We start from the raw sequence: 23,296 nt of genomic DNA on the forward strand, positions 1-23,296 counted from the left end.
ATGAATGGGTCACCAAGGTGAGGGCAGAGGGTTAACCTCTGGGTTGACAATTCTGAGGTCCCTGCTGATGCTAGCAGCTCCGAGTTCAGCATAGAGGTGCCAAGATGTGATGTGACCCGGGATTAAAGGGCAGACCTGGAGCCTTCCAAGAGGCTCAGATGTAGAGAGTTGAGTCAGGTAAATCAAATCAAAATGAGGTGGCTCTAACTTCCTTCCAAGTCAGAGCTAGACAACTGGATGTTGTAGGAAAGTATTAAAAGGCCACAAAACTGACCCACAATCTTATCGCCATAACCCGAAAGTGCTGCTGGTCCGCGCGGCCTTTTCCGTGAATTTTAGCTTGGAGACTCAGTGCGTGAGGCAGCTTTGCCTTTGCGTTGCAGGGTTTGGCTCCAGCATCTGCCCCAAATTAATTGCTACGGTTGATTTGGCTGATGTAATTGGCGAGACCCTGTCTCCTCACTGCTCCCCGGGTATTTCTCCATATGGAGTTATTTAATTAGACAGAAATAAAACTCCTCATTCATTCATTCAGCAGAGATTTATTACTTGTCCATGGTGCAGACCGTGCTTGCTGCTGGGGTGGGGCAGGCCTGTAACAGACACACCGCCCTTCAGGCCGGAGTGGCCCCATTTACAGAGGGCTTCGCTGCCACCTGCATGGTTACAGGTACTGGGCCCGTTTTTCTTTTCTTTTCGTTTTTCTTTTTTTGGACATGAGCACACTTCCAGTATACATTTGTAGAACTTCTCACTTGATGATATTTGTCCTTATCATTAAAGACACTCTAGAAACGAGTCCCTTCGTGGTTGCTTTTTAATTTTCCTTTAATTCCCCCACAGTCACAACAGTGCCAAGTAATCTTTAAAATTAAGCTCCCTCCCTATTTTACACCTTTCCAACAAACAAGTAAACAAACAAAACAAAAAACCCCAAGCGAAACTGACTCCTAAGAATTTATTGGGTCTCTGATCTGAACTAAAATCCACTTCAGCACCTGCTCTCAGTGCTTTCCAGAAGGTTCCCACTAATTTCAACAGGACAATAGTGTGTGAAATGGTCTTTTCCCCAGATAGGATGGTTTGTTTATTTGCTGAGTTGCCTGAACAAAGGAAAAGACTGAAGACCTGTAAGACAGCAAAGGTTCCAGAGCAGTCCTGCGGCGGCTCTGGAGAAGCTGCAGGTCGCGAGTACGAGGACAGGAAGGCCTCTATTGACGTGCGTCCTCAGAGGGTGTGCTCCAGAGCCTGTGCAGTGTCCGTGCAGTGTCCGTGCAGTGTGCGTGCAGTGCCCCCATGCAGTGTCCCCCCCTGCAGCCCCCGTGCAGCGCCTGTACAGTGCCCGTACAGTGCCCGTGCAGTGCCCCCGTGCAGCCCCTGTGCGGCGCCCGTACAGTGCCCGTACAGTGCCCGTGCAGTCCCCCCGTGCAGCACCCGTGCAGTGCCCGTACAGTGCCCGTACAGTGCCCGTGCAGTGCCCCCCGGGCAGCCCCTGTGCAGCCCCCGTGCAGCAGCTCCGAGCAGTGCCTGTGCAGGGTCCAGTGCAGTGCCGACTTGTATGCCAGGGGAGGACTCCTGCGGCTTATGGATCCATTTTGTTACCGGGCAGAAAATGAACTCACTTTGGCAGAGCAGGGTGGGACAGGGGAGGAGGCCACAAAGCCTGGGTAGAAGATGCCCACGGCGGAGAGACACAGATGCTCAGATAGTGTAAAGCCATGTTGCTGATGACAGTAAGTGGCCACTTGATCTGTGTTCCTGGAACCCTGTTTCAGGGCTCAGTGAAATCGAGAATTTACAATTATTTGATTAATTTGATGAATGTTCCAAATTAGGAACTCCAGGTCAGGGTTTGTCTCCGACCTAAATTATACAGTGCAGTTGTCTACAGTGATCAAATTAACCAGCTGATTGCCAAATCCCCCTTTCTCTCCATCCCCTGTGGACGCAGCTTAAAGAACTAATAGCTCACTGGACTGTGCCCCAGTCTATTTTGGGATAATTGATGCCTTTGTGCTCCCATTCCTGCAGCTTGGTATCAAACACTGCTGCATTGTGCAGAACATGTCAGTTGGCCATTTATTACCTCCAAATGCACTCTTTCTCCCGTGAAAGCTTATCAATCGGAACTTCGGAGGCAGTTTTCCAGACTCCCTCAGGAAAATCCCATTCTATTGCTATGGAAAATATTTGATTCTTTATGTTTTTCTTCATAAAATGAGTCCATTTACAGTTTGGGATGCACACGATTTTCTTTCATTTCTCCAGCCATTACTTTAAAGCATGTCTATGTTCCTAAGTGAAAAGGATCAATGATCTTAACTTCATCAAGAATAAGGAAAAAAATCCAGTGAAATGCTGGAGAGGAAGCATTTCATTCTTTACCATATAGATACCTCCTTCCTAGGTCAGTCATCGCTGTGATTGAGGCTCTGTGATGAGTTGGGGGTAGTTACTGAAGTTAACTCAGGTCCACAGTTCTGCAAACTGGCCTAGATTCTGCTTTGAGTTTCTTTTCTCTGTTCTTTTGTGTCTGTGTGTGTCTATGTACAGGTGCATACAGGTGTACGTGTACACATGTGTGTGTCTGTCTGTCTGTCTGCGTGCCTGCACACATGTAGAGGCCAGAGGTCAACTTTGACTCTTCTTACTTTTTTTTTTTTTTTTTTTAAAGATAGTGCTCTCACTAGCCTGGGCTCACTAACTGATTAAGCTGAGTAGCCTGTGCACCCCAGAGATCAAAGTGCCGGCTTACAAGTGTGAACCACTCTGCAGAGCCCTTGTCCTGGGTGCTGCAGACCGAACTCACGTCCTCACACTTTGTGAGCCAGCACGTTACCCACCGCACTGTCTCCTGGACCCTACCATTTAGCTGTCTGTAACAAGCAAGCTGGTTGACCCCTCAGTCCTCAATCTACAAGGCTCTGATGGCTCAAGATTTCTCTCTTAAAGAACTTACTTCCTGCTTCGGTTTGCTGACAGACCACTCTAGCCGGAATGCCGCTTCATTTGGAGCATGGCTCACTCGCAAGTGCGTACTAATATTTAACCACTTCTGTCCAAAAATGGCTTTGGCATGGGAGATTTGTCACACGCTTGTACGACTAAGTTTTCAAAATGGCAGCATATGTCCCTGTGCTCTTGGGTTTTAACTTGGTCCCTCGTCCAAGTCTCAGGACTGGCCAGGATAACAAGTTGGAGTTGGCCTGGGTGCTTCAACAGCACCAGGAATGGGGGTGGGTGCGCAGGACCCAGGGCAGTTGTGGAAACTGGGCTGCCTGGCTTTGATCCCACTCCAAACAGAGGAAAGTTTAAGCTTCAGGGTAGGGGAGCCCAGAGCCCAGGCTTTGTGGCTTTATTTTGCTTTGTCTTGTGATGTCTTACCATGTGGTTCAGGCTGCCTCCAACTCAAGATGCTCCTGCCTCAGCCTTGAGCTCATGCACAGGTTTTAGTTTGCCTGTTGGCTTACTTTTCACTTTCCTGTTTTATTTATTTTCGAAAAGAATAACCTGGAAACTTAAGTTTTTGAATATTGCTCTCTGACGCTCATCTATGGTCCGAGTGTCAGCTGTACTGTGCAGTTTCCTGTGCCCCAGATCTCAGGAACAGATGAAGGGCCAAGCCTCCGTGAGAGGAGAAGGATATTACAGTCAACTGGAGGGAGAGACGCAGAGACCTGAAACTGAGGTGATCCTGTGGGCTATGAATGACTGAAGGGAAAAGCGTCAGGAGTTGGGAAAGGAGAGAAATAGAAGTGAGTGCCTGACCCCTGAGTGAGGGTTACCCTGTGCCTGTCAGGGTCTGTGCAGAGAGAAAGTGACCCAGGTCGTCATAATAACTCTGCTCTCATTCTGAAACCAAACACTGTCAGGAAGAGCTGAAGTGTTCTTGACTAAATGTGACACTTAGTGTTAAACTTGACACAATCTAGAATTACCTGGGGAGAGAGTCTCCATTAGAAGTTATCTAGATTAGGTTGGCTGGTGGGCATGTCTGTGGGGAACTGTCTTGACTATGTTAATAGGCAGGAAGACTTTTCTGTGAAGATACTCTTCCCTGAGCAGGGGATCCTAGGATGTGTAAGAGCTGAGCATAAGTGTGCGTGCTTCCCTTACTTGCTCTCTGCCCTTACCTGTGGATATGATAAGACAGATTCTCTGAAGCTCCTGCTGCTGCCATGGCTTCCTCCCGTGATAGACCACACCTTGAACTGTAAGCCAATCAAGCCCCTTCTCCCTTAAGGAGATTTTCCCAGAGGATTTTATCACAGCGATGGAATTAGGAGCGCAGCTGATCACTCTTGCTATGTTGGCTTTTGCAGTACATTTTGATGTGTTTTGAATGGCTCCTCTTTTCTTCTCCCTCTTTGCTCTTATCTTTCAAAACAGCTGTAAATAAATTCTTCCACGTGCTGCAGCCCAAATACTTCAAATAACAAACAGTAGGAGTGTACAAAGGAAGTTCATGGACCATTTATTACTTCTGTAGACCATCATGCCAGGTCCCAAGGAGAAGGTCTGTCACCCCGTCAAAGGGCCATCTCTCATGAAGAAGTTCACTATTTCTGCTCATAGTATCAAGCAGAATATTTGCTTGGCCTGGCATGTTTTAGATCCATTCATGTATTGCTTGAAGTTCTGAAATTCAGGTGTCAGTAGCAATGTCAGAGACTGAATTTATCTCTGGTTGGAGTCACTCAGAATTCTCAGACATGGTTTCTTTCCAGCACCAGCCTAGACTTTGATGAGCAGGTACCAGTTGGTGAGCAGCTGACTACAAACAGCATCCTCTAACGTTGTGAGGAAATAGCATTGTTTATTTGCTCTCCCAGCTTGAACGTGTTTCACAGAGCAGAGTGTTTCCATAGCTAGAAAATGTAAACATTATTGATGTGCTTTGCATACGTATTGTTACTTCTCTGTTGCTGTGTTAATACACCACGACCCAAAGCAACCTGACGAAGGAAGTGCTTATTTTGGCTGGGTAGGCGCAGTGGCAGGAGTCGGGAGTGAGAAGCTGGCTGGCCACATTTTCAGCCACACACCAGAAGCAGAGAGCAAGAGCAGGAACAGGCAGAGGCTAACCCCTCAAATGCCAGCCCAGTGACACTCCTCCAGCAAGGCCCACCCCCAAACAGCGCCACCATCTGGGGAGAAGTGTTCAAACACCCGAGCCTCTGGGGGACATTTCTCATTTGAACCTTTACACCTCAGCTCTTCATAATTTTTTTTTGTAGTCATTTTTATGAAGTCGTGGTATCTCTAGGTATTGAAAGCAGAGAATAAAAAATTCAACTTTTGAACAGAACCATAAAGAATTACATATAATGAGTTTCTCAAATCAAAGGAGTTTTTCTGTTTCTGTCTGTGTGCCTGCCAAGTCTTTGTTTAAAAAGTTCTTAGAGGAAGAAGACACTCTGACCAGCCCTGTGTGAGTTTATGAAGGGAATTCCCATCACCTGTTAATGTCTATGTGTCATTAATGATGACTTGTAATCACAGAACACATTTCTCTGATGACTCCAGGCATTTGTCTGAGACAGGTAACGTTCTGCCTCCCAGAAAGATCCTTATTAGAAAGGAGATCAACCTGCCTTTTCCTAATTGCTCCAAGGTTTCCCCCCATATGTGCATGATTGTAAAGACAAGATACATATCGTCAAGGTCTCCAAACTTCATACACTCTGATAACCCTTTCATTGAAATTGGCACCGTAGGACCCTTTTGTGTTCATTGAGCTAATTGTTAACTGTTTAGCCAGATCTGGAGATGGAGCGAACAGGAAGAGCCTACAGTTGCATTTTTGTTGAGTCCCTTTGTCTGTGTACTACAGAAGCACGCTCTTTCACTGATGGCTGGGAGTGACAGTGGGAACAGCTGTGCCACACAGAGAGCACACGGCGTGAGGAGCGGAGGTGGCAGCCCCCTTTCTGAGCCAGCCTCTGGCACACTTGTACAGGTGGTCTCTCTTCCCATGACTCCCTTTGCTATCTCGTCAGTGGGTGTTTGCCATCTAGCAATGCTAATGTGATGTTAGGGATTGGCTCTGAAGTGGAGCTGGAGACTCTGTGAGCCCCATGCACAATGATGCACAGTGTGAGCACTCTGCTTATGGCTGGCCCTCTGCTTTTCCTGGCCCATGGGTCATTCCCATTTACAAAGGGATCTGAAGTCTTAGGAAACTTGTTTACCTGAGAAACACCCAAGGCACTTAGTGTGACAGTCTATGGCCACTGGCTGTATTTTTTTCTCTCTCTCTTTCTCACATTCTCCTAGATCAGTGGTTTTCAACATGCAGGTCATGACTCCTTTGGGGGTTGCATATCAAATATCCTGCATACCAGATATTTTATATTACGATTCACAATGATAGTGCAATTACATCATGAAGTAACAATGAAATAATTTTATGGTTGGAGGTTACCATAACATGAGGAACCATATTAAAGCATCATAGCATTAGGAAGGTTGAGAACCACTGCCCTAGACCTTTTTTTAAAAAAGGTATTCAGCTTGTTACTTACTTGAAGAAGAGGCTCTAACTGGGTATTTAAGAACTAGAGATGCCTTAGCAGAAAAGAACAAAAGAAAAAACCCAAACCTCTGGTGCTGAGACATAAGTGGCAATTCAAGGTCTGTCATATACATGTGTGTTTACTCATGTACGTCAGCTTGTACATATGGGCAGCACAGAGAACATGACGTAGTCTGAGAAGATCAAGTTTTTAGTCAGGTTGAGTGATACACCCCTGAAATACAAGCACTTAGGAGGTTGATGCAGTAGGATAGTGAGTTCTGGGCCAGCCTGGGCTACATAGTGAGATACTGTCTTTTTCTCTTCAATATTTATTTTATTTTTATTTGGTGTTTATGGATGTTTGGCCTGCATATATGTCTGTGCACCCCATGTGTGCAGTTCCCACAGAGGCCAGAAGAGGGCGTCAGATTCCCTTGGAACTGGAGTTAAGTTGGTTGTTAACTGCCCTGTGGTGCTAAGATTTTGAACACTGTTTTCTGGAAGAGTAGCCAGTGTCTTAATTGCTGAGGTATTTCCTCATTTCTCAAGACACATGCCTTAAAATTTCAAAATGGGCTTGAGAGGTGCCTTGGCAGTTAAGGGTACTTATTGTTCCTGTAGAGGACCAGAGGACCCCATTTGGTTCCAGAACTCCCAAGATGGCTCACAATGCCCTGTAACTCCAGTTTAGGTGGGTTCAACACTCTCCCTGGTCTTCTCTGGTTTCTGCACACACTTCTCAGGCATACACACATACACATTTTTTTTTTTTTTAAATTATAGAAACCCCAAACCAACCAAACAAAAAGGATGATGTTTTTAAGTGTTTACTCAGGAGGGATGGCCAGTCAACGTCATCTTTAGCGTACTTAGATCTATTTTTAAAGTCCTTTAAAATTGTCAGGTGTGATGGTGCACACCTTTAATCCCAACACCCCAGAGATGGAGGCTGATGAATCTGAGTTCAAGGCCAGCTTAGTCTACAAGGTGAGTTCTAAGCCATCCAGGGTGTGGTGTTTTGAATGAGAATGGCCTTCACAGGCTCATATATTTAAATACTTGGTCCTGGTTGGTGGAACTTTTGGGGAAAGGTTAGGAGTGTGACCTTGTTGGAAAGGTGTGTCATGGGGCCTGGGCTTTGGGGTGTCAGTGGATTTGTGCTATTCCCAGTGTCCTCTCTGCCTCCTGCTGCAGTCTGAGATATCAGCTCTCAGCTGCTCCTGCTGCCATGTCTTTGCTTCACCATCATGGACTCTGACCCTCTGAAACCATAAGCTCATTTAGACTCTTCCTTTTATAAGTTGCCTTGGTCATTGTGTTTAATCACAGCAATAGAAAAGTCATCAATCCACAGGCTACCTAGTGGAGGGAAAAAAGTCTTTAAAATAAGAATTTGATTTTAGAGCTCCTCTTGTATGTAGCATATTTTTTTCTCTTTTAATGACTTTATTTTTATTTTATGTGCATTGGTATTTTAGCCTGCATGTATGTCTGTGTGAAAATGTCGGGTCCCCTGGAACCGGAGTTACAGACAATTGTGAGCTGCCATGTGGGTACTGGGAATTGAACCTGGGTCCTCTGGAAGAGCAGCCAGTGCTCTTAACCTTTGAGACATCTCTTCAGCCCCAATGTAGCACATTCTTAACCCTTTCCCCAAATCAACAACTGTTCTAATCAGTGAGATGAATTACATTTATTGTGATTACAGACTAATTTCTGTTATTCTGCATGTCTGTGTAGACACTTGGTCTGAGGAGCTATTGTGTTGTCTGTTTATATGCTTTCTTGTGTGGGAAGGTACTCAGGACTGAACCCAGGGCCTTCCATTTGCTAAGTGCCTGCTCTTCCACCATCACACATCATAGGCATATTCAGTGTGCTTTGCATGGTTATTGTTTTTGCAGCGTAGACTAGCCTCAAACTCACTGCAATCTTCCTGTTTCAGTCTCTGGAGTGCTAGGAATACAGGCATGAGACACCATGCCTAGCTGTTACATGTTTATTTTCTCATTTATTAGTTTTTAAAAAAGATTTATTTTTCACAGTGAATTAAAATTTATATTTTAATTAGTTCTTTGAAAGTTTCATACAGTCCGTTTTGATTATATTCACCGCCCCCTTCCCAGATCTACCTTATGCTCCCAACTGAGCTGTCTTAGTTTTTATTGCTGTGATAAACATGTGATAAACCATCATGACCAAAGCAACTTACAAGAGGAAGAATTTATTGGGGGTTGCAGTTCCAGAGGGGTGATGATAATGATAGGGGGATCATGGCAGCAGACAGGCAGGCATGGTGCTGGGCGGCCGCTGAGAGCTCACATCTCCATCCACAAACTGGAAGCAGAGAGCGCTAACAAAATGATGTGAGTCTTTTGAAACCTCAAAGCCCACCCCTGGTGACATATTTTCTTCAGCAAGGGTGCATCACCCAATCCTCCCCAAACAGCCACCAACTTGGGACCAAGCATTAAAATGCCCAAGACTTGTAGGGGACATCCCATTCAAATACTGTACCACCTGATTTTGCGTCATGAAAAAAAGGCCTTTCAAGACCAATTAGTGTTGCCCAAATATTCCTGGATGTGTGCTCGTCCCCTGGAGTGAGGTCAACTCATTTCTTAGAGAAAACAGCCTCTCCCTTTCCCAGGAGCTAGCAACTGCCAATAGCTCCAAGGCTGGCGGTGGGGCTGCATGTCCATCACTCCCCTCTCTAAGCTGGGGTTTGGTCTGGCGGGGGTGTGCACAGGTTTTATGCAGCTGTTCCAGTCGCTCTGAGTTCCGTGTCCAGAACGTATTTCCTTGTCGTCATCCAGTGCCTTTGCCCTCACACTCATTCTGCCCTCTCTTCTGCAGTGATCCTGAGCCTTGGGAGGGAGGCACAGAACACAGATTCCCTTCAGGGCTGAGCATTATTCAGTATCTCGTTCTCTGAACTATGGCCAGTGTGGGTCTGTGTTAATTACCATCTACTGGAAACTGAAGTTCCTCTGATGATCTACGGGTGTAATAATAAGTCATTAAGAGTTGGTTTAATAATTTTAAATATTAAAAACAAAGTTTAATTATTGAGAATGTGTATGTGTGTGCATGTGTGAGCATGTTTGCTCATGGAGGCGATGAAAAGGCTTTGGATCCCTAGGGGGTGGAGATACAGGGAACTGTGGATTACCACACATGACTGCTGGGAACTGAACTGAGGTCCACTGGGAAAGCAGGAAATAATCCAACCACTGAGCCATCTCTTCAGTCTCTATTTCCTCATTTCTTGGCTTTTAAAAATCGATTAGATTGAATTCTTCTTTTTAAATTATATATATTCTTCACTAATTCCAGACATAAATATAATTGTGTTTAGATCATATCCATCCCCTCTCCCCCTCTCCAACTCATCACAGACCACCATCTCCCAGTCACATTTTCCACCCAACTTTTTTTTTAAAGATTTATTTTTATTATTTAAAAAAAATTATGTGTAGCCAGGCAGTGGTGGCACATGCCTTTAATCCCAGCACTCAAGAGGCAGAGGCAGGTGGATTTCTGAGTTCAAGGCCAGCCTGGGCTACAGAGTGAGTTCCAGGAAGGTGAGGGTTACACAGAGAAACCCTGTCTCGAAAACAACAACGACAAAAAGTGTGTATGTTTTCCTCTGTGTAGGTGTGTGCATGTGAGTGCGGGTGCCCACCAAAGCCAGATGGCCAGCTGTCCTCAAAACTGAAGTTACAAGTGGTTGTGACTTACCAGACAAAGATTCTGGGACCCAAGCTTGGGTTGTCTTGGAGTACATGCTCTTAACAACTAAACCATCTCTTCAGCCCTGTGGAATTCTTTTGCATGGGGCTGAGAATTTTATATTTATCTATAGATTTTCAGCAGTTATTTAAAATTATTTTTATCAGCATATCTATTTCTTAATCATTGTGTCTTGTTTCTTCTCTCTTTCATTTTTAGTAGTTTCTTCAGATTCTTTTCGTGTTTCCATCTGTGATGATTTGTATTATGAGTTCTGTGTTCTTACTGGTTTATACTCTTGAAGACAGTTGAATTAGAATTCTGAGTACTAATGAGGAATCCATACATTCTTTTTAGGTAAAATGTCAATTTTTCCCCATTGTTTGTGATATTTGGTCTTTAATACTCTTCTGTTTCACTCTCAACTGCCTTGACTATAAATTAATTTATATATTTGTATTTTAATATACTGCTTATACTATATTAAACATTTGACATTAAATATCATTATAGATTATCTTCCACGTAAACTAATCTGCATCTGTCACGTCAGTGACTACATTTACATATGGTGGGAATTTACATTGAGATCGTCGACCCCCTTTTTACTTGAATACACTCGTGGGTGTACACATGCTGCACACCTTCTTAGTACAGTGCTGACATCTTCAGCCAGTCCTTGACATGCTGAAGCAGCTGACACTGTCTCAGAGACACCTGTGTGCGTCTCTTGACTCCACATTCAGTTCCTCAGTCAAGGCACTGACACTGTGGACATGAACAAATGCTACAAATCAGGGGTCTTTCTTCATTTTCTGACAAGCATCTCTCCTCCATCCCGTTGATTATCTTCCCATGGTACTTGTTACCTCCTGCTGACGTCCCAATACTCTCCTTCTCTAGGTTTAGCCTTGCCCAGCTCCAGATTCACTCCTGACTTGGACAAACTGTCTGTGGGTAGCATTGTGTCCTCTACTTGGGCCATGGGATCATCCATTCATCTGCACATCTGCTCGTACATTTGTTTGACACATGTTGGGGAAGACACCACAAAGGTCTAGCAGCATGCTAGTCAGCAGAGACCAACAGTTGAAGAGGCAACCTGCCAAGGTCATCTTCAGTTCTCAGGGAACCTTCTACTCTGGAAGCAATCCCTAGCTGGCCTGCCTTCCTGAGGTTTACTCTTCCTGCATTATAACATCCATGCTCACTCTGTGAGGAGAGCGGTGGTAGAAGCATGGCAGGGTTGTTATCCTCTGTTTATAGATGTATATTTCTCATAGTAAACATAGATTGAACTTGTTTAAAGAGGGAGAAAATCCTTACTGGCTAATCCTCAGTCCCAGTCACTGCCTGGACATCTGAGACACATAGTCTACATTTAGGATATGTGTATCTATATTATAAAGGGGATTCACTCGGATGTCTTGCATGATAGGTGCTGGATAGTCCAACAACGACCTGCTAGAGAGGCTGAGAGCCTGGTTCTTGCTCAGTAGATGAGGCTGGCTGCCTCAGTAGTCCCAGTCTGGAGCTGAGGGCCCGAGGGTTCCCTGGAGAGTCCCTGCTATTCAGTCCATGTCAGGAAGTCAGCAAGGGGGTCACCCACTGTGACATGGGCTTTTCTGCCTCAGTTTATCCTTTCTGCAAACACTTCCAGGGACCTGCTCAGAGGTCTGTCTTTTAGTTTACTCTGAATCTTGCCAACTTGTCCATCAAGGCCAACCAATACAGGACTTGATTTCCAATTATTACAACATTAAGAGAATTACTAAAGACACTGAAAATTTGAAATATCAACTACTTTTTAGTTTCATATTTTGGTGAATTCAGGATAACTTTATAGTTATAGGAAAATGATTAAATTTTTCTTCAAATTCATATAGGTTACAAATAAAAACTATATTGGAAGAACGTGTTTTGCCGAGTACCTAAGATTTTACAGTTTAAAAATGTTACTGAGATCTGTGGCAGGCAACCTCACCAGCATAGTATGGGGAAAATAGCTTGAGATTTCTAATTGAATGGATTATTCTGTCTTTATATTAACATGATAAAGTTAAGGTCTCAGACCGACTAGGTTAAAATAATTAGAGTTAAATATTTTATAAATCATCATTAAGTATTGCATGAGTAAAGCATTTATTTATTGCACACGCAAGTGCGTGCGTGTGTGTGTGTGTGTGTGTGTGTGTGTGTGTGTGTGTGTGTTATGTGTGTATGGGTGTGTTGGGTGTCTTCTCTATCCATCTCTGCCTTGTTGCCTTGAGACAGTCTCTCACTGAACCAGCAGCTTGTATTTTTGGCTAGACAAGCTAGCCAGTGATCTCTCAGGATCTGGGATCTGCCTATCTCTGTCCCCTACTGCTCGGGTCACAGGAACAAGCCACCACACCCAGTTTGGTAATGGGATTTAAATCTGGTTAATGTTTTTATTATTGCCCTATTGCAGAATTTCACAGATCTTGAATATGAATGGTTCACTCAGTCATCTTCTTTAAATTCTCTCCATAAATCCTACTATTTTTCATAGACAATTTTTGTGGAAGGCGTTTTTGTGTGTATGTTGTATGTATGCATGTGACATGCATGCAAATGGCATGTCAGATATATGTGTTGCTGAGGTAGGAGCTTAGAAATGCAAATGAAACTATTTATTTAATATCTGACTCTTAAAATAATTTCACAAATGCCCACGAGCAAATAGAGAAAGTTGGGTACAAAGGAAGAGCCTCTTGGATGAGGTGCCTCTAGTCTTCAGCCTTCATTCATCCATGAGTCAGGGACTGAATCGTGTTTGAGATTAACAAACAGGAAGCCCTCCCAGCAGCAACTCAGAATGTGGCAGCATCAGATGTAACAGTAGCTGAGGCTTGGGATGCTCCCAGTCTACTGAGACTGGTGCCCTGTAAGAAGAGAAGATTGAGACACAGATGTGGGGAGTTTTGTAGACACAGAGGAGAGGTCTGGGCTCAGGCTGCTGTAAGGATGGTACAGTTTCAGCAACAAACATTTTGTTTATCACAATTCTAAGAGGTGGAGAAGCTGAGAAACCAGCATACATTGGGTTTTGGGAAGTGCCTTCTTTCTGGTTTTGTTATTAGGTGGCAGGTGCGTTCACATACGTGTGTGTGTGTGTGTGTGTGTGTGTGTGTGTGTGTGTGTGTGCATGCGCGCGCGTGAGAGGGGGGGAAGGAGAGAGAGCGTGAGTATCTCAGTGCAGTTCACCTCTTCCTGTTTTCATGTCACTAATCTGATCACGGGAGTCCCACCCTCACTTTGTCATCTAAACCGAGTCACCTCCCAAACATTACCACACCAGGGCTTAGGTCTTCAGTAAATGCATTTGAAGGGCTACAAACATTTAAACTACAGTTGTTGAGGGACATCTGCAAGCCAGGAAAGAAGCCTTTGAAAGAAACCATGACCCTGGGCTCCTATCCGCAACTCTGAGAAACTTTATTACTGTTGTTCCAGCCACCTTAGCCTCAGACCTGAGTATAACTGGAGGATTTGACCTCTCTGAATTCTTATTTTCATTTGTTTGTTTGTTTATTTATTTATTTATTTATTTATTTATTTATTTATTTATTTATTTATTTAAATGGTTGATCTGTGTAGCTCTGGCTGTACTGGAACCCTCTTTGTAGACCAGGCTGGCCTCAAACTCACAGAGATCTGTCTGCCTCTGCCTCCCGAGTGCTGGGATTAAAGGCGTGTGCCACCACCACCTGGCTGAATTTTTATTTAAAAAAAAATCTATGGTGTAAAATTGGGTAGTAATTTGAAACTATTTGAAGTAACTTATTTGAATTAGCAAAGAAGACGGCAAAAGTTGAATAGTATTAATTCACGGTAGCTCTTAAATTTTATTTTTTGAAAAGACTGAGAGAAAATTCAGGTAAGCCTGATTCGAAGAAAAAGACAACTAAAAACTGCACTATAATTTGCTAAACAAATGAATTGGTAACGTTTACAAGGAAAGTTTTCAGTATGATACTCTCACTTAGAGATGGCTCCAAGGGAATTTTGAATATAATGTGACCTTTCCTCCACCAAATTCAATTTGCATCAACTTTCCAAAAATATAGTTATTGCATAAATTAGGCTGCACTGTACACGCTAAATACTTAAAGTTTGATTTAACAAGCGATTTCTGGGTGCAGGAGGTGGCCAGCCCTGTAGCTGCCTCCTAATGCATGCATAAACTGTGTTGGTAATCAGGGCTGTGCAGGGAGTTCACTTTGCACCTCCTAGGGTGCCAATTTTCAGAAACTGTGAGAACCCAATAGAAAAGTCTCACCTAAGATTCATCTGTGACCTAAATGGCAGGGGAAGCCATTATCATTCATTTCCATGCACGGTTGGCCCAGGTTGTCAGCTGAGCACCTCTGGACTCTAGGGAAGGATTTTTGCTGGCTTTGAGAGTCCTGAGAATTGAAATGGTTAACCAAGGTACTTCATTATCCTTATCAGAAAACACTCGCTAATTAAAACAGAAGGATGTACATGGTCCTACGCAATAGCCTGGACTCTAAGTCTTGTGGTGGGGCTGGTGATCAAGGACCACTAACCAAACAAACATCTACAATAAGAAATGAATCAAATAAATTGGGTGTGGAAGCATATGCTCATAACAAATTTTTAGTTTGAGAATGCTAAGACAAGTGGATTTCTATGAGTTTAAGGTCAGTCAGAAGTTCATGTGATCTTATCCTAAAACAAAACAGATCCCATCAAGTAAATGGTAAGGTATATGGAATTGTGCTGTGGATATCATTCTGTATAAATAAAACACTGATTGGCCAGTGGCCAGGCAGGAAGTATAGGCGGGACAAGGAGAGAGGAGGATTCTGGGAAGCGGAAGGCTGAGTCAGAGAGACGCTGCCAGCTGCTGCCATGACAAACAGCATGTGAAGATGCCGGTAAGCCACAAGCCACATGGCAAGGTATAGATTTATAGAAATGGATTAATTTAAGATAGAAGAACAGTTAGCAAGAAGCCTGCCACGGCCATATAGTTTGTAAGCAATATAAGTCTCTGTGTTTACTTGGTCGGGTCTGAGCGGCTGTGGGACTCGCAGGTGAGAGAGATTTGTCCTGACTGTGGGCCAGGCAGGAAAACTCTAGCTACAGAATTGCATGAAAAAAGGGCTTTTAGAGATGAGCAAAATCAGTTTGAGACTGAGGAAGGTAATGGAGGAGGTGAACTATGAGCCAGGACCCGGAAGTGAAAAATACAAAGAAAAGGACATGTAGAGGCATTTGGGGTGAAAGCAGGTTGAAGCAAGGGTGTATATGTACATGTGTGTGCATGCCTGTATGTGCATGTGCACACATGTGTGCATGTGAGACATTTGCCTGGGGTGGGAGAGCTACAAGGACAGAACATAGAACATGGGTGCTATCCATGGTGCACCCAGAGGCACCTGGTTCATTGGAGAGACATGGGGGCCTATTTACTGTAAGTTTTAAAAAGTTGTGTTTGAATTTTCCTAACCACCAAGGTGAGTACTGTGGCTACCATCCTGGCAGTAAAGGAACTATGGCTTAGAGAGGCTGTGGTCACACATAACTAACTGTTGCTAGAGATTTGTTTGTGTTGTTGCTCCGAGTCTGCCAATGGATTGGACCTTGGTTCAGAGGGTGGAGTCCACTTTCAGCTGGCCAGAATGGACTGTAGAGCTTACTGGCAGACTCAGAGAAGACAGACACAGAGAGGAAGAAGGAAAAGAAGGGCTTGGAAAAGATTGGAGGGCTTTTCGATCTGGGAAAGGTGGAGAGTAGGGTCAGCTGATCTTTCCTCCACTGTTCTTTGGATTTATCAGGTTTTCATATCAATTTCTGACTTCTGAGTTTTTATTAATACTACAACAATTAAGATAAACACATTACATAGGAGATGTCCAAGCTCCATAGTCTTCCTGGGTTGTCTGGAATCCTGGACAATCTATGGTTTCACATAGGTATCATTCACCAAGAGAGCCCTATTGTTCAAGGTGTAGGACTCATTGTGATGTACGGTTTCCCCATGGAATGGGACAGAAGTTCATCTGAGCTGAGATGGCATCTTGCTCAGCATCTCTTCCCTCTCTGCAACTTGTCTTGCTTCATTCACACTAGCTTATGAATGTCAATGCCCTGGGAATGCTCTCTCAGCAAGCCATTCAACAACAGCAACAACAACAACAACAACAACAACAACCCATCTCATGCTCTGTCATCTAAGGCACTACCATCTCCAGACATGTCCCTAAGCTGTGGTTATTGCTCACAGGGTGTCTGTGCTGCAGAGGAGGACAATGCTCCGTCCCCTGTCAGTGGAGACTGGCGATCAGAACATCATGCTTAGAGACCGAGAGTGACAGTGGTGGTGACCTCAGCATGGGAGCCAAGCACCCAGATGTTCCTGCCCAAATTTGGCTCTCTAGTTATTCTGTTTTCTGATGAGGAAGACGGGAAAGAACATATTTCTGCCTATGACCACACACAGGTTGTAGGTGATACCACTGTGCTTGACTTCATAGCTCCAAAATCGCGTTGCACTTATTAGAATGTAGAACTGAACAAAAAGGAAGCTTGCTAGGCTGTTTGCTGCATAGTTACAGTTCTGCTCAGGCTGTGGGGTGACCACGTTAACAGGGGATAGCTAATAAGATGAAGAACCAGCCTGCCTCCATCTTAGGCTTGAAAACCAGCTTATAGTAAAAACAAACTGGATTTATTCCTGTTTATGATTAAATCTGTTTCTCAAGGATTGGGCTATGACCCACTTGTAACCTTAACTCAAATGGTTCTGTAGTGCCTGTTCCAGGAATGGCAACCATATTTTTGTTTCGGAAGTTCTTTATAACCATCTTGCAATCTTACCTTTGTTTTGAAAGGTTTTTTATGACTACCTGTTCTTATGACTACCTTGTTACGACCACCTTGCAACCATGTCTTTGTTTTAGGAGTCATTATGATTAATTTACTATACTTATATTTTGTTTCTGTAACCCTGCTTATTTGCCTAACAAATCCCCCATTTGGAAGCTCCCCACCCCTGAGTTATAAAAACCTTCCTTGTCTTCCTCATTTCCAATGCTGACCTCTCTAACCCCACCTTAGTGGGAGGCAGCCTGAGTCCACGAATAAAAATGCTTGCTTTAATTAATTGCTTGCTTTAACTAATTTGGCCATGATGATTTGGGTTGGTGATATTTCTCCTTGAATCTTTGGGATTAACTAGACCCTTCTGGAGAATTCCTAAGCATAAGAGAATGTCAAGGTGGGCTGGGTAGTCTTGTAGTATGGAGGAGATGCAGTGACCGTGTGGTCAACCAAATGGAGAACTACAGAAAATTAATGAGATTTCATAACACTTATGAACTGTAAAATCTGAGCAAGCCAGGATGCATGGTCACCATAACAACAGGAGGCAACAAGGAGCTCTAGTAGGCTCTTGAGCAGGGGAACAGAACCATACTATTATTGGTGCAGTGTAGATAAAACCTTTGAGGCTAGATGCTCAGTAGACAGGAGGTTGTTCCAGAGACACCACTGGTCTGTTTGTCTTTCTGCCCTAACTCTCAGGCTCACCACTAGAACTGGCATCCTTCTTCGACCTCACCATCTTGTCAAAGGCCATCAGCCCATCTCAGGGTATCTGTCCTCTGGCCAGGTGCTCAACACCCTTGCTTAAGGCTGCTCAAGGGGGATCCTGCACTCACATCAAAGTCTCTTTACTTTAGGGTTCTGCTCCTTGAAGTATCTATACCCATGTTGAGGTGCCCCACACCCTGGATCTGGTGGTGCTCCCTGTGAGAATTCTAGATAGATGAGATGATGGGGATGCACAACTGTTACTAAGGAAGACTTCCTGCTCAGGTAGATTTTCCCTGCTGGTTATCTAATGTGGAGAAGGGAAGGGAAAAGAGCTACTGTTTGGGTCTTTTGTGTTCCTCAGAGTTCATGCTGCTCTGGGTTAAGGGGCCAGGCTCCTTATTCTCATAATGGCCCTTCGGGTCTCCTCTGCTTGAGTTTTAAACATCCTCTGAACCTGCAGAGTCTTTGCAGAATTTTACCTTTGAAGACACAAGATTAAGGTTGATTGCACTAGCGGATTTCAGGGAGGAAAAGGATAGGTGGAGAGCAGTAGAGTGGGGAGGGGAGGGGGAAGAGAGAGGAGAGGAGAGAGTCTAGTCAAGCTGTGGTGTGTCAAATCTCCAAGTCTGGAGAGAGAAAAATCTAAACAAATGTGTAGCCATGTCTTTGAGAACTGAAACATGAGCTCTTTGGGTCAGGAAGGAGTCTCTGCTCCCATCCTCTGGATCTCCTTGAGTGGAGAAGTAATGAAGAAATGGCCATTGAGGGGTGTATATCCTGCCCTGTGTGCATGTGATATTGGCTTCTGAATGCAGGTTGATTGCCCAGTCTTGAACACTGGAATTTCTAAAATGTGAATGTGGTACATTTCTGTAATGTCATTGCAATGAAAAACATCCAGAACTGTGCAGACCTAGGTTCCAATCCCAGGTGTCATGGAGCAATTGTGTGACTTTAGATATGTCCCTGGAGTCTAGACTCTATGTCTTCCCTCGATGCCGTCCTGGGGAGACCGCACCTCTGATGATTCCTTTGGCCTAAGAACCAGCATCCAGAGCTGAAGGCCTGGCCTCAGGGCAGCAGGGCAGTAGCTCACTGGGATGTGCCCCAAGGCATGTCTGCTCGCTCTGTCTGGTCTCCTTAGCCACATTCTCTCAAGCCTTGATGGTCCATGAGCATGCTTCCCCTTGAGATTCCCAGTGTCTTCTTGGCTTTCAGAGCCTAGCATGCCGACACTAGGAATATGGCCAGCACAAAGATTATTCTTTTTGCTTCAGTGTTTACCCTGAGACAACTGAATCCCTCCTCCGTTCCTTCCTTCCCGCTCTCCATGCCACCCTCATTGTCTCCTTTTTTTGTTTTTGTTTTTTTCACTTGTTCAATCATGTTCTTTCTAATTTAATTTATTTAATGACTTATACTTTGCTGTTTTTAGAGACAAGATTCTCTTGTAACCCAAGCTGGCCTGAAACTCACATTGCAGTTAAGGATAGCCTCAACCTTCTTACCTCTACTATCTTTGTGCTTACATTACAGGGTTCTACCACTCCTAGCTTCCTTCTTGGTCAAACGAGTGTATAACAGCACCTTATTACTGTTTTTTAAACTTTGAGGCCACCAGATCCCTTGGAACTGAAATTACAGATGGTTTTGAGCTACCATGTGGGTGTTGGGAATTGAACCCAGGTCCTCAGCAAGAACAGTCAGTGTTCTTAACTGCTGAGCCATCTCTCCAGCCCAGCACCTTTTATTTTACAGATAAACATTTCCAAGGCTGTTCTCTCATTGGTACTGGGCATGCATATGGGATTAAATGCCATTGCTCACAGGTATGAAGCTGTCAAAAAAATTTAATGAAAAATAAATGCCACCTTCTGTGCAGGCCTCAGCCTGAGGCCCAGCCTAGACAGGTTCTTGACCAGTAAATTCCATGGTCATACTCATCTCTCTGTAGAACTGTCAGCACAGAGACAAGATAATTTTATTACAATTTCTATCTTTAAAGGAAATAAAACTTGAATCCAAAAGCTAGTACATAGTGTTAAAAGTTTGGAACGTATTGACTCCTTAGCTTCATGGCCAGTTCTGTTGGGAAGCACCCTTGTAGCAAGTTTATAGTATAGGATGACAGTTTTGTTTTGTTTTGTTTTGTTTTGTTTTGGTGGAATGTGATGCTGAAGACCAAGACTGAGATGTTAAGACAGGTCTGCAGACATGGAAGACGTTGGTGTCTGGACATGTACACCCTACTCTACAGAATGCTAACCATGGCAGGCTTAGCTTTGGGCCCCTTTGCTCCAATCTGAGCCTTAACATGGTTCTGGGTCCAATGGTGTGACCATTCCTGGGCCCCCATCTGGTCTCTTAGAGTCCTGGTTGCTGGTCTAACCTCTGTTTTTCAGGAAGTTCCTCTAGTGTTAGTTTCCATAAAGCCTATGGGATCAGCAAGGTCATGCTCACATCTGGGTTATCAAATTTGCATCACCAAAGTCTATAAATGCCTTCTTTCATTTTAAAACTCGAGTTACGGGCCCCAGCTTGGGCTCATTCACCAAACTTCCCTGACTGTGGTGAGGGGTGACTGTGGGTGACATGGCTCAGGACATCAGCACATTCTAGACTGCTTTCTTCCCTGGGGAAGGGCCATGACATATTGAAACTTTATTCTTTTGAGTCACTATGAGAAGCAGCTTCTAGACTGGCCCCTCCCCTCTTCCCCACCTTGGTCTTCTTGAGGCCATAATGTGTCCACCCTCTAACACTGCCATTTCCAGATGCATTTTCTGGAACCAGATGTGACAGCTCTCCAGTTGCCTTGAACTCAAGTCTCATGATTCTCCAATGCTGTATGTACACTTGCCTAGGATATCTCCTTTGCGGAGACATCATTTTCAGCCATTCTTGCCAATCTAAATGTTACCATGGTAAAACCTCGTGGGGTTATGCATTTGCTCCCCCATTTTCTGCATCCTGTACCTCATGGTAAGCTGTAGTCATCTGTTAACACATCTGCCTTCTCCCAGAAGACCACAGGACTGGGGGAGGCACTGATCTCCAGGCCTAGCATGTAGTAGGTTTGCAGTGTTTGCTGGAGAACCACAAGTGCTCTTAGAAGAAACCTTTCCCTCCTGTGAAATGAAACAGCCTCTGGGCTACCGAGATTTTGTGATTTGGTGCAAAATAATAAAGTTGAAGAGGAAACCTAGCCCGACCTGTTGGAATGCACAGGGAAAGATTTCAGTGCTCATTCGGCTCTCAGTGCCATATGGCTTTCTCTTCACAGGCTGCTCTGTTGAGAATTACTTTTGCAGGTAATTTCCTAATGATTGCCTTGGGATAAACAAATTTATCAGACTTGTTTGGCTAATGTATTCAAGGAGGCTCACAGGGGAAAAGTTTAATCATCGAAGAAGCCAGCCGGTGTCTGTCATTAGGGGAAGGGTCCAGAGCTGACGGGTGCTGAGCTGTGGTTGCTATGACTGCACATACTTTCCGATCCCTTTGTGAGGTCAACTGCAGCTCCCAAGCTGATTGGCTAAAATAAGATTATCCTGCTGGCCAACCATGGGGAGTTAATTTCATCAGAAAGAGAAGGATGGTGGGAAACCTGCCACGATACTACAGAGGAATTTTCCTCAGCAGTCCACAGAGTCCAAGTTTGCTTTTTATTAAATTGATATGTTCTGTCTAATGAAACAATGTAAGGAGACAGACAGTGGCATTAGTCTATTTTGTATAGCCATGGGAACTTTAGTCTGGTTTTGTCAGAAAAGTGACTCTCAGAGTTAACCTTTATTTTCCTGTAATGCATCCACATAGCTAAACGCTATCGTCACATGCATTTATATAATTGGAGATAGGTGACTCTGGAAGGTACAAAGGAGCTGGCACAATGGCAGGTGTCTGCTTGCAAGGCTTCAGCCCAGGGGGAATAATGGGCACAGAAACCTTACACAGAACTACTCGTTTGTGGACTGGACACGGCCTTGTGGCGGAATGAGGAGGCCCATGTTGCACAGGAGTCTCTCTAGTAGTCTTCCCCATCACCCCCTGCTCTCCGCTTGGCATAGTCTTTGTTCTAGGAATTAATCACATAGCTCCACTGGTTATGTTTTAATTCTGCACAGGGAAGACACAGAGTGACCTTGGCCTGAAATGAAAACAAGGACAGTGTCAATCTGCTTGCTTCAGTGGCTGGTGAAGCTAGGTGGCTGAATACTAAGCAGTGGCTGGTGAGGCTAGGTGGCTGAATATAAAGTGTCACCAACGTGGATGCCTAAACATGAGCAGAACAAGGGTATGTGGATGTCTAAACATGAGCTGAACAGGGATGATGTAAGTGTTGTAGCTCTGATAGAAAGGGATCCTGGCAGTCGGGAGCCAAGGGATACCACAAAGTCACTGTGAGTGTAGCAGCTTGCAGCCCTGCTCCAGGAAAAGGTTTCCCCAATGCAACAGCTCTGCTGGGGCAGGGGCGGGTTTCCCCAGTGAAGTTGTTACAGTTCTGCTCTGCTCAGAAGAAAGGTTACAGCTCTGCTCAGGTCCCCAGAGTGTAACAACTCTGCTCCCAGGGCAAAGTTTCCCCAGCAAAAGTGTTACAGTTGGGCTCTGCTCTTGCTCAGGTGAAAGTTGTTACAGCTGGGTTCCACTCCAGTGAAAATGTCACACTGCTCAACAAACCTCACTCAAGAGGTTTATTGGGAAGAAGAATCCAGTAGGGTGGCTGCCTCTAGTGAGAGAAACAATAGCAAACTGAACAGGGTACAGAGCTTATATGGGGTTTCTTGGGGCAAGGGAAGGGAGCTTTCCAGGGTGGCTTGAGACTGGCGGATTTTTGTGGCAAGCTCAGGGGATTGGTGGGATTTTGTGCTTAGGGGTTGGTGGGATTCTGCAGCCTGACTCCCGGCAAGCTCAAGCGATTGGTGGGATTTCAAGGCCTGGTCCTGGGGTCAAGTCAGGGTCAGGGTGTTTTTTTCCTTGGCTCTTTTCACTCTTCAGATAATACCAATAGACACACTAAGGGATGTGGGGGAAAGCTCAGGAGACCTGAACCCTACTCAAAGAACTACAAGAAACTAAGGAATGCTAAGAGGGGAAAAAGTCTTTCCTGGGAAAGAGCACAACTATTGGTTATCCATACCAAACGGTCAGCCCTGAAAACAAGTAACATTATCCAGACTAAGGAGGTTGTATTTATGTGCTTAAGAATATGTACACACACACACACACACACACACACACACACACACACACACACACACACACACCATTTCTATGGAATTAAATTTGGTAAAGCAAGATCTGCCCTGACCCCCATTTGAGGAGGGGAAGGGGAAAAGGAACAGCATTATGGATGAAAGAGACAGCATCATGAAGATGGACCTATTTTTAGGTCTGGCCTGATGCTGTCCAGTGTGGAGGAAGAAGCAGAAGAAAGAGGCCGAAGGGAGTTTGGTGTTA

At 44.5% G+C, this 23,296-nt stretch overlaps 1 protein-coding gene across 1 annotated transcript in view; it reads left to right on the forward strand.

Moving 5' to 3' along the window:
- Positions 1 to 23,296, forward strand: part of LOC131912846 (L-lactate dehydrogenase A chain-like) — a 24,622-nt gene continuing 1,326 nt past the window's right edge. Inside the window, exons 1-2 of the mRNA XM_059265090.1 lie at positions 1 to 17; positions 1,268 to 1,556. Of these exons, the coding sequence (XP_059121073.1) occupies positions 1 to 17; positions 1,268 to 1,556 (306 nt within the window). The remainder of the gene's footprint in view (positions 18 to 1,267; positions 1,557 to 23,296) is intronic.

This window comes from Peromyscus eremicus, chromosome 6 (assembly GCF_949786415.1).
Source record: "Peromyscus eremicus chromosome 6, PerEre_H2_v1, whole genome shotgun sequence".
In the NCBI taxonomy this organism is placed as follows: domain Eukaryota; kingdom Metazoa; phylum Chordata; class Mammalia; order Rodentia; family Cricetidae; genus Peromyscus; species Peromyscus eremicus.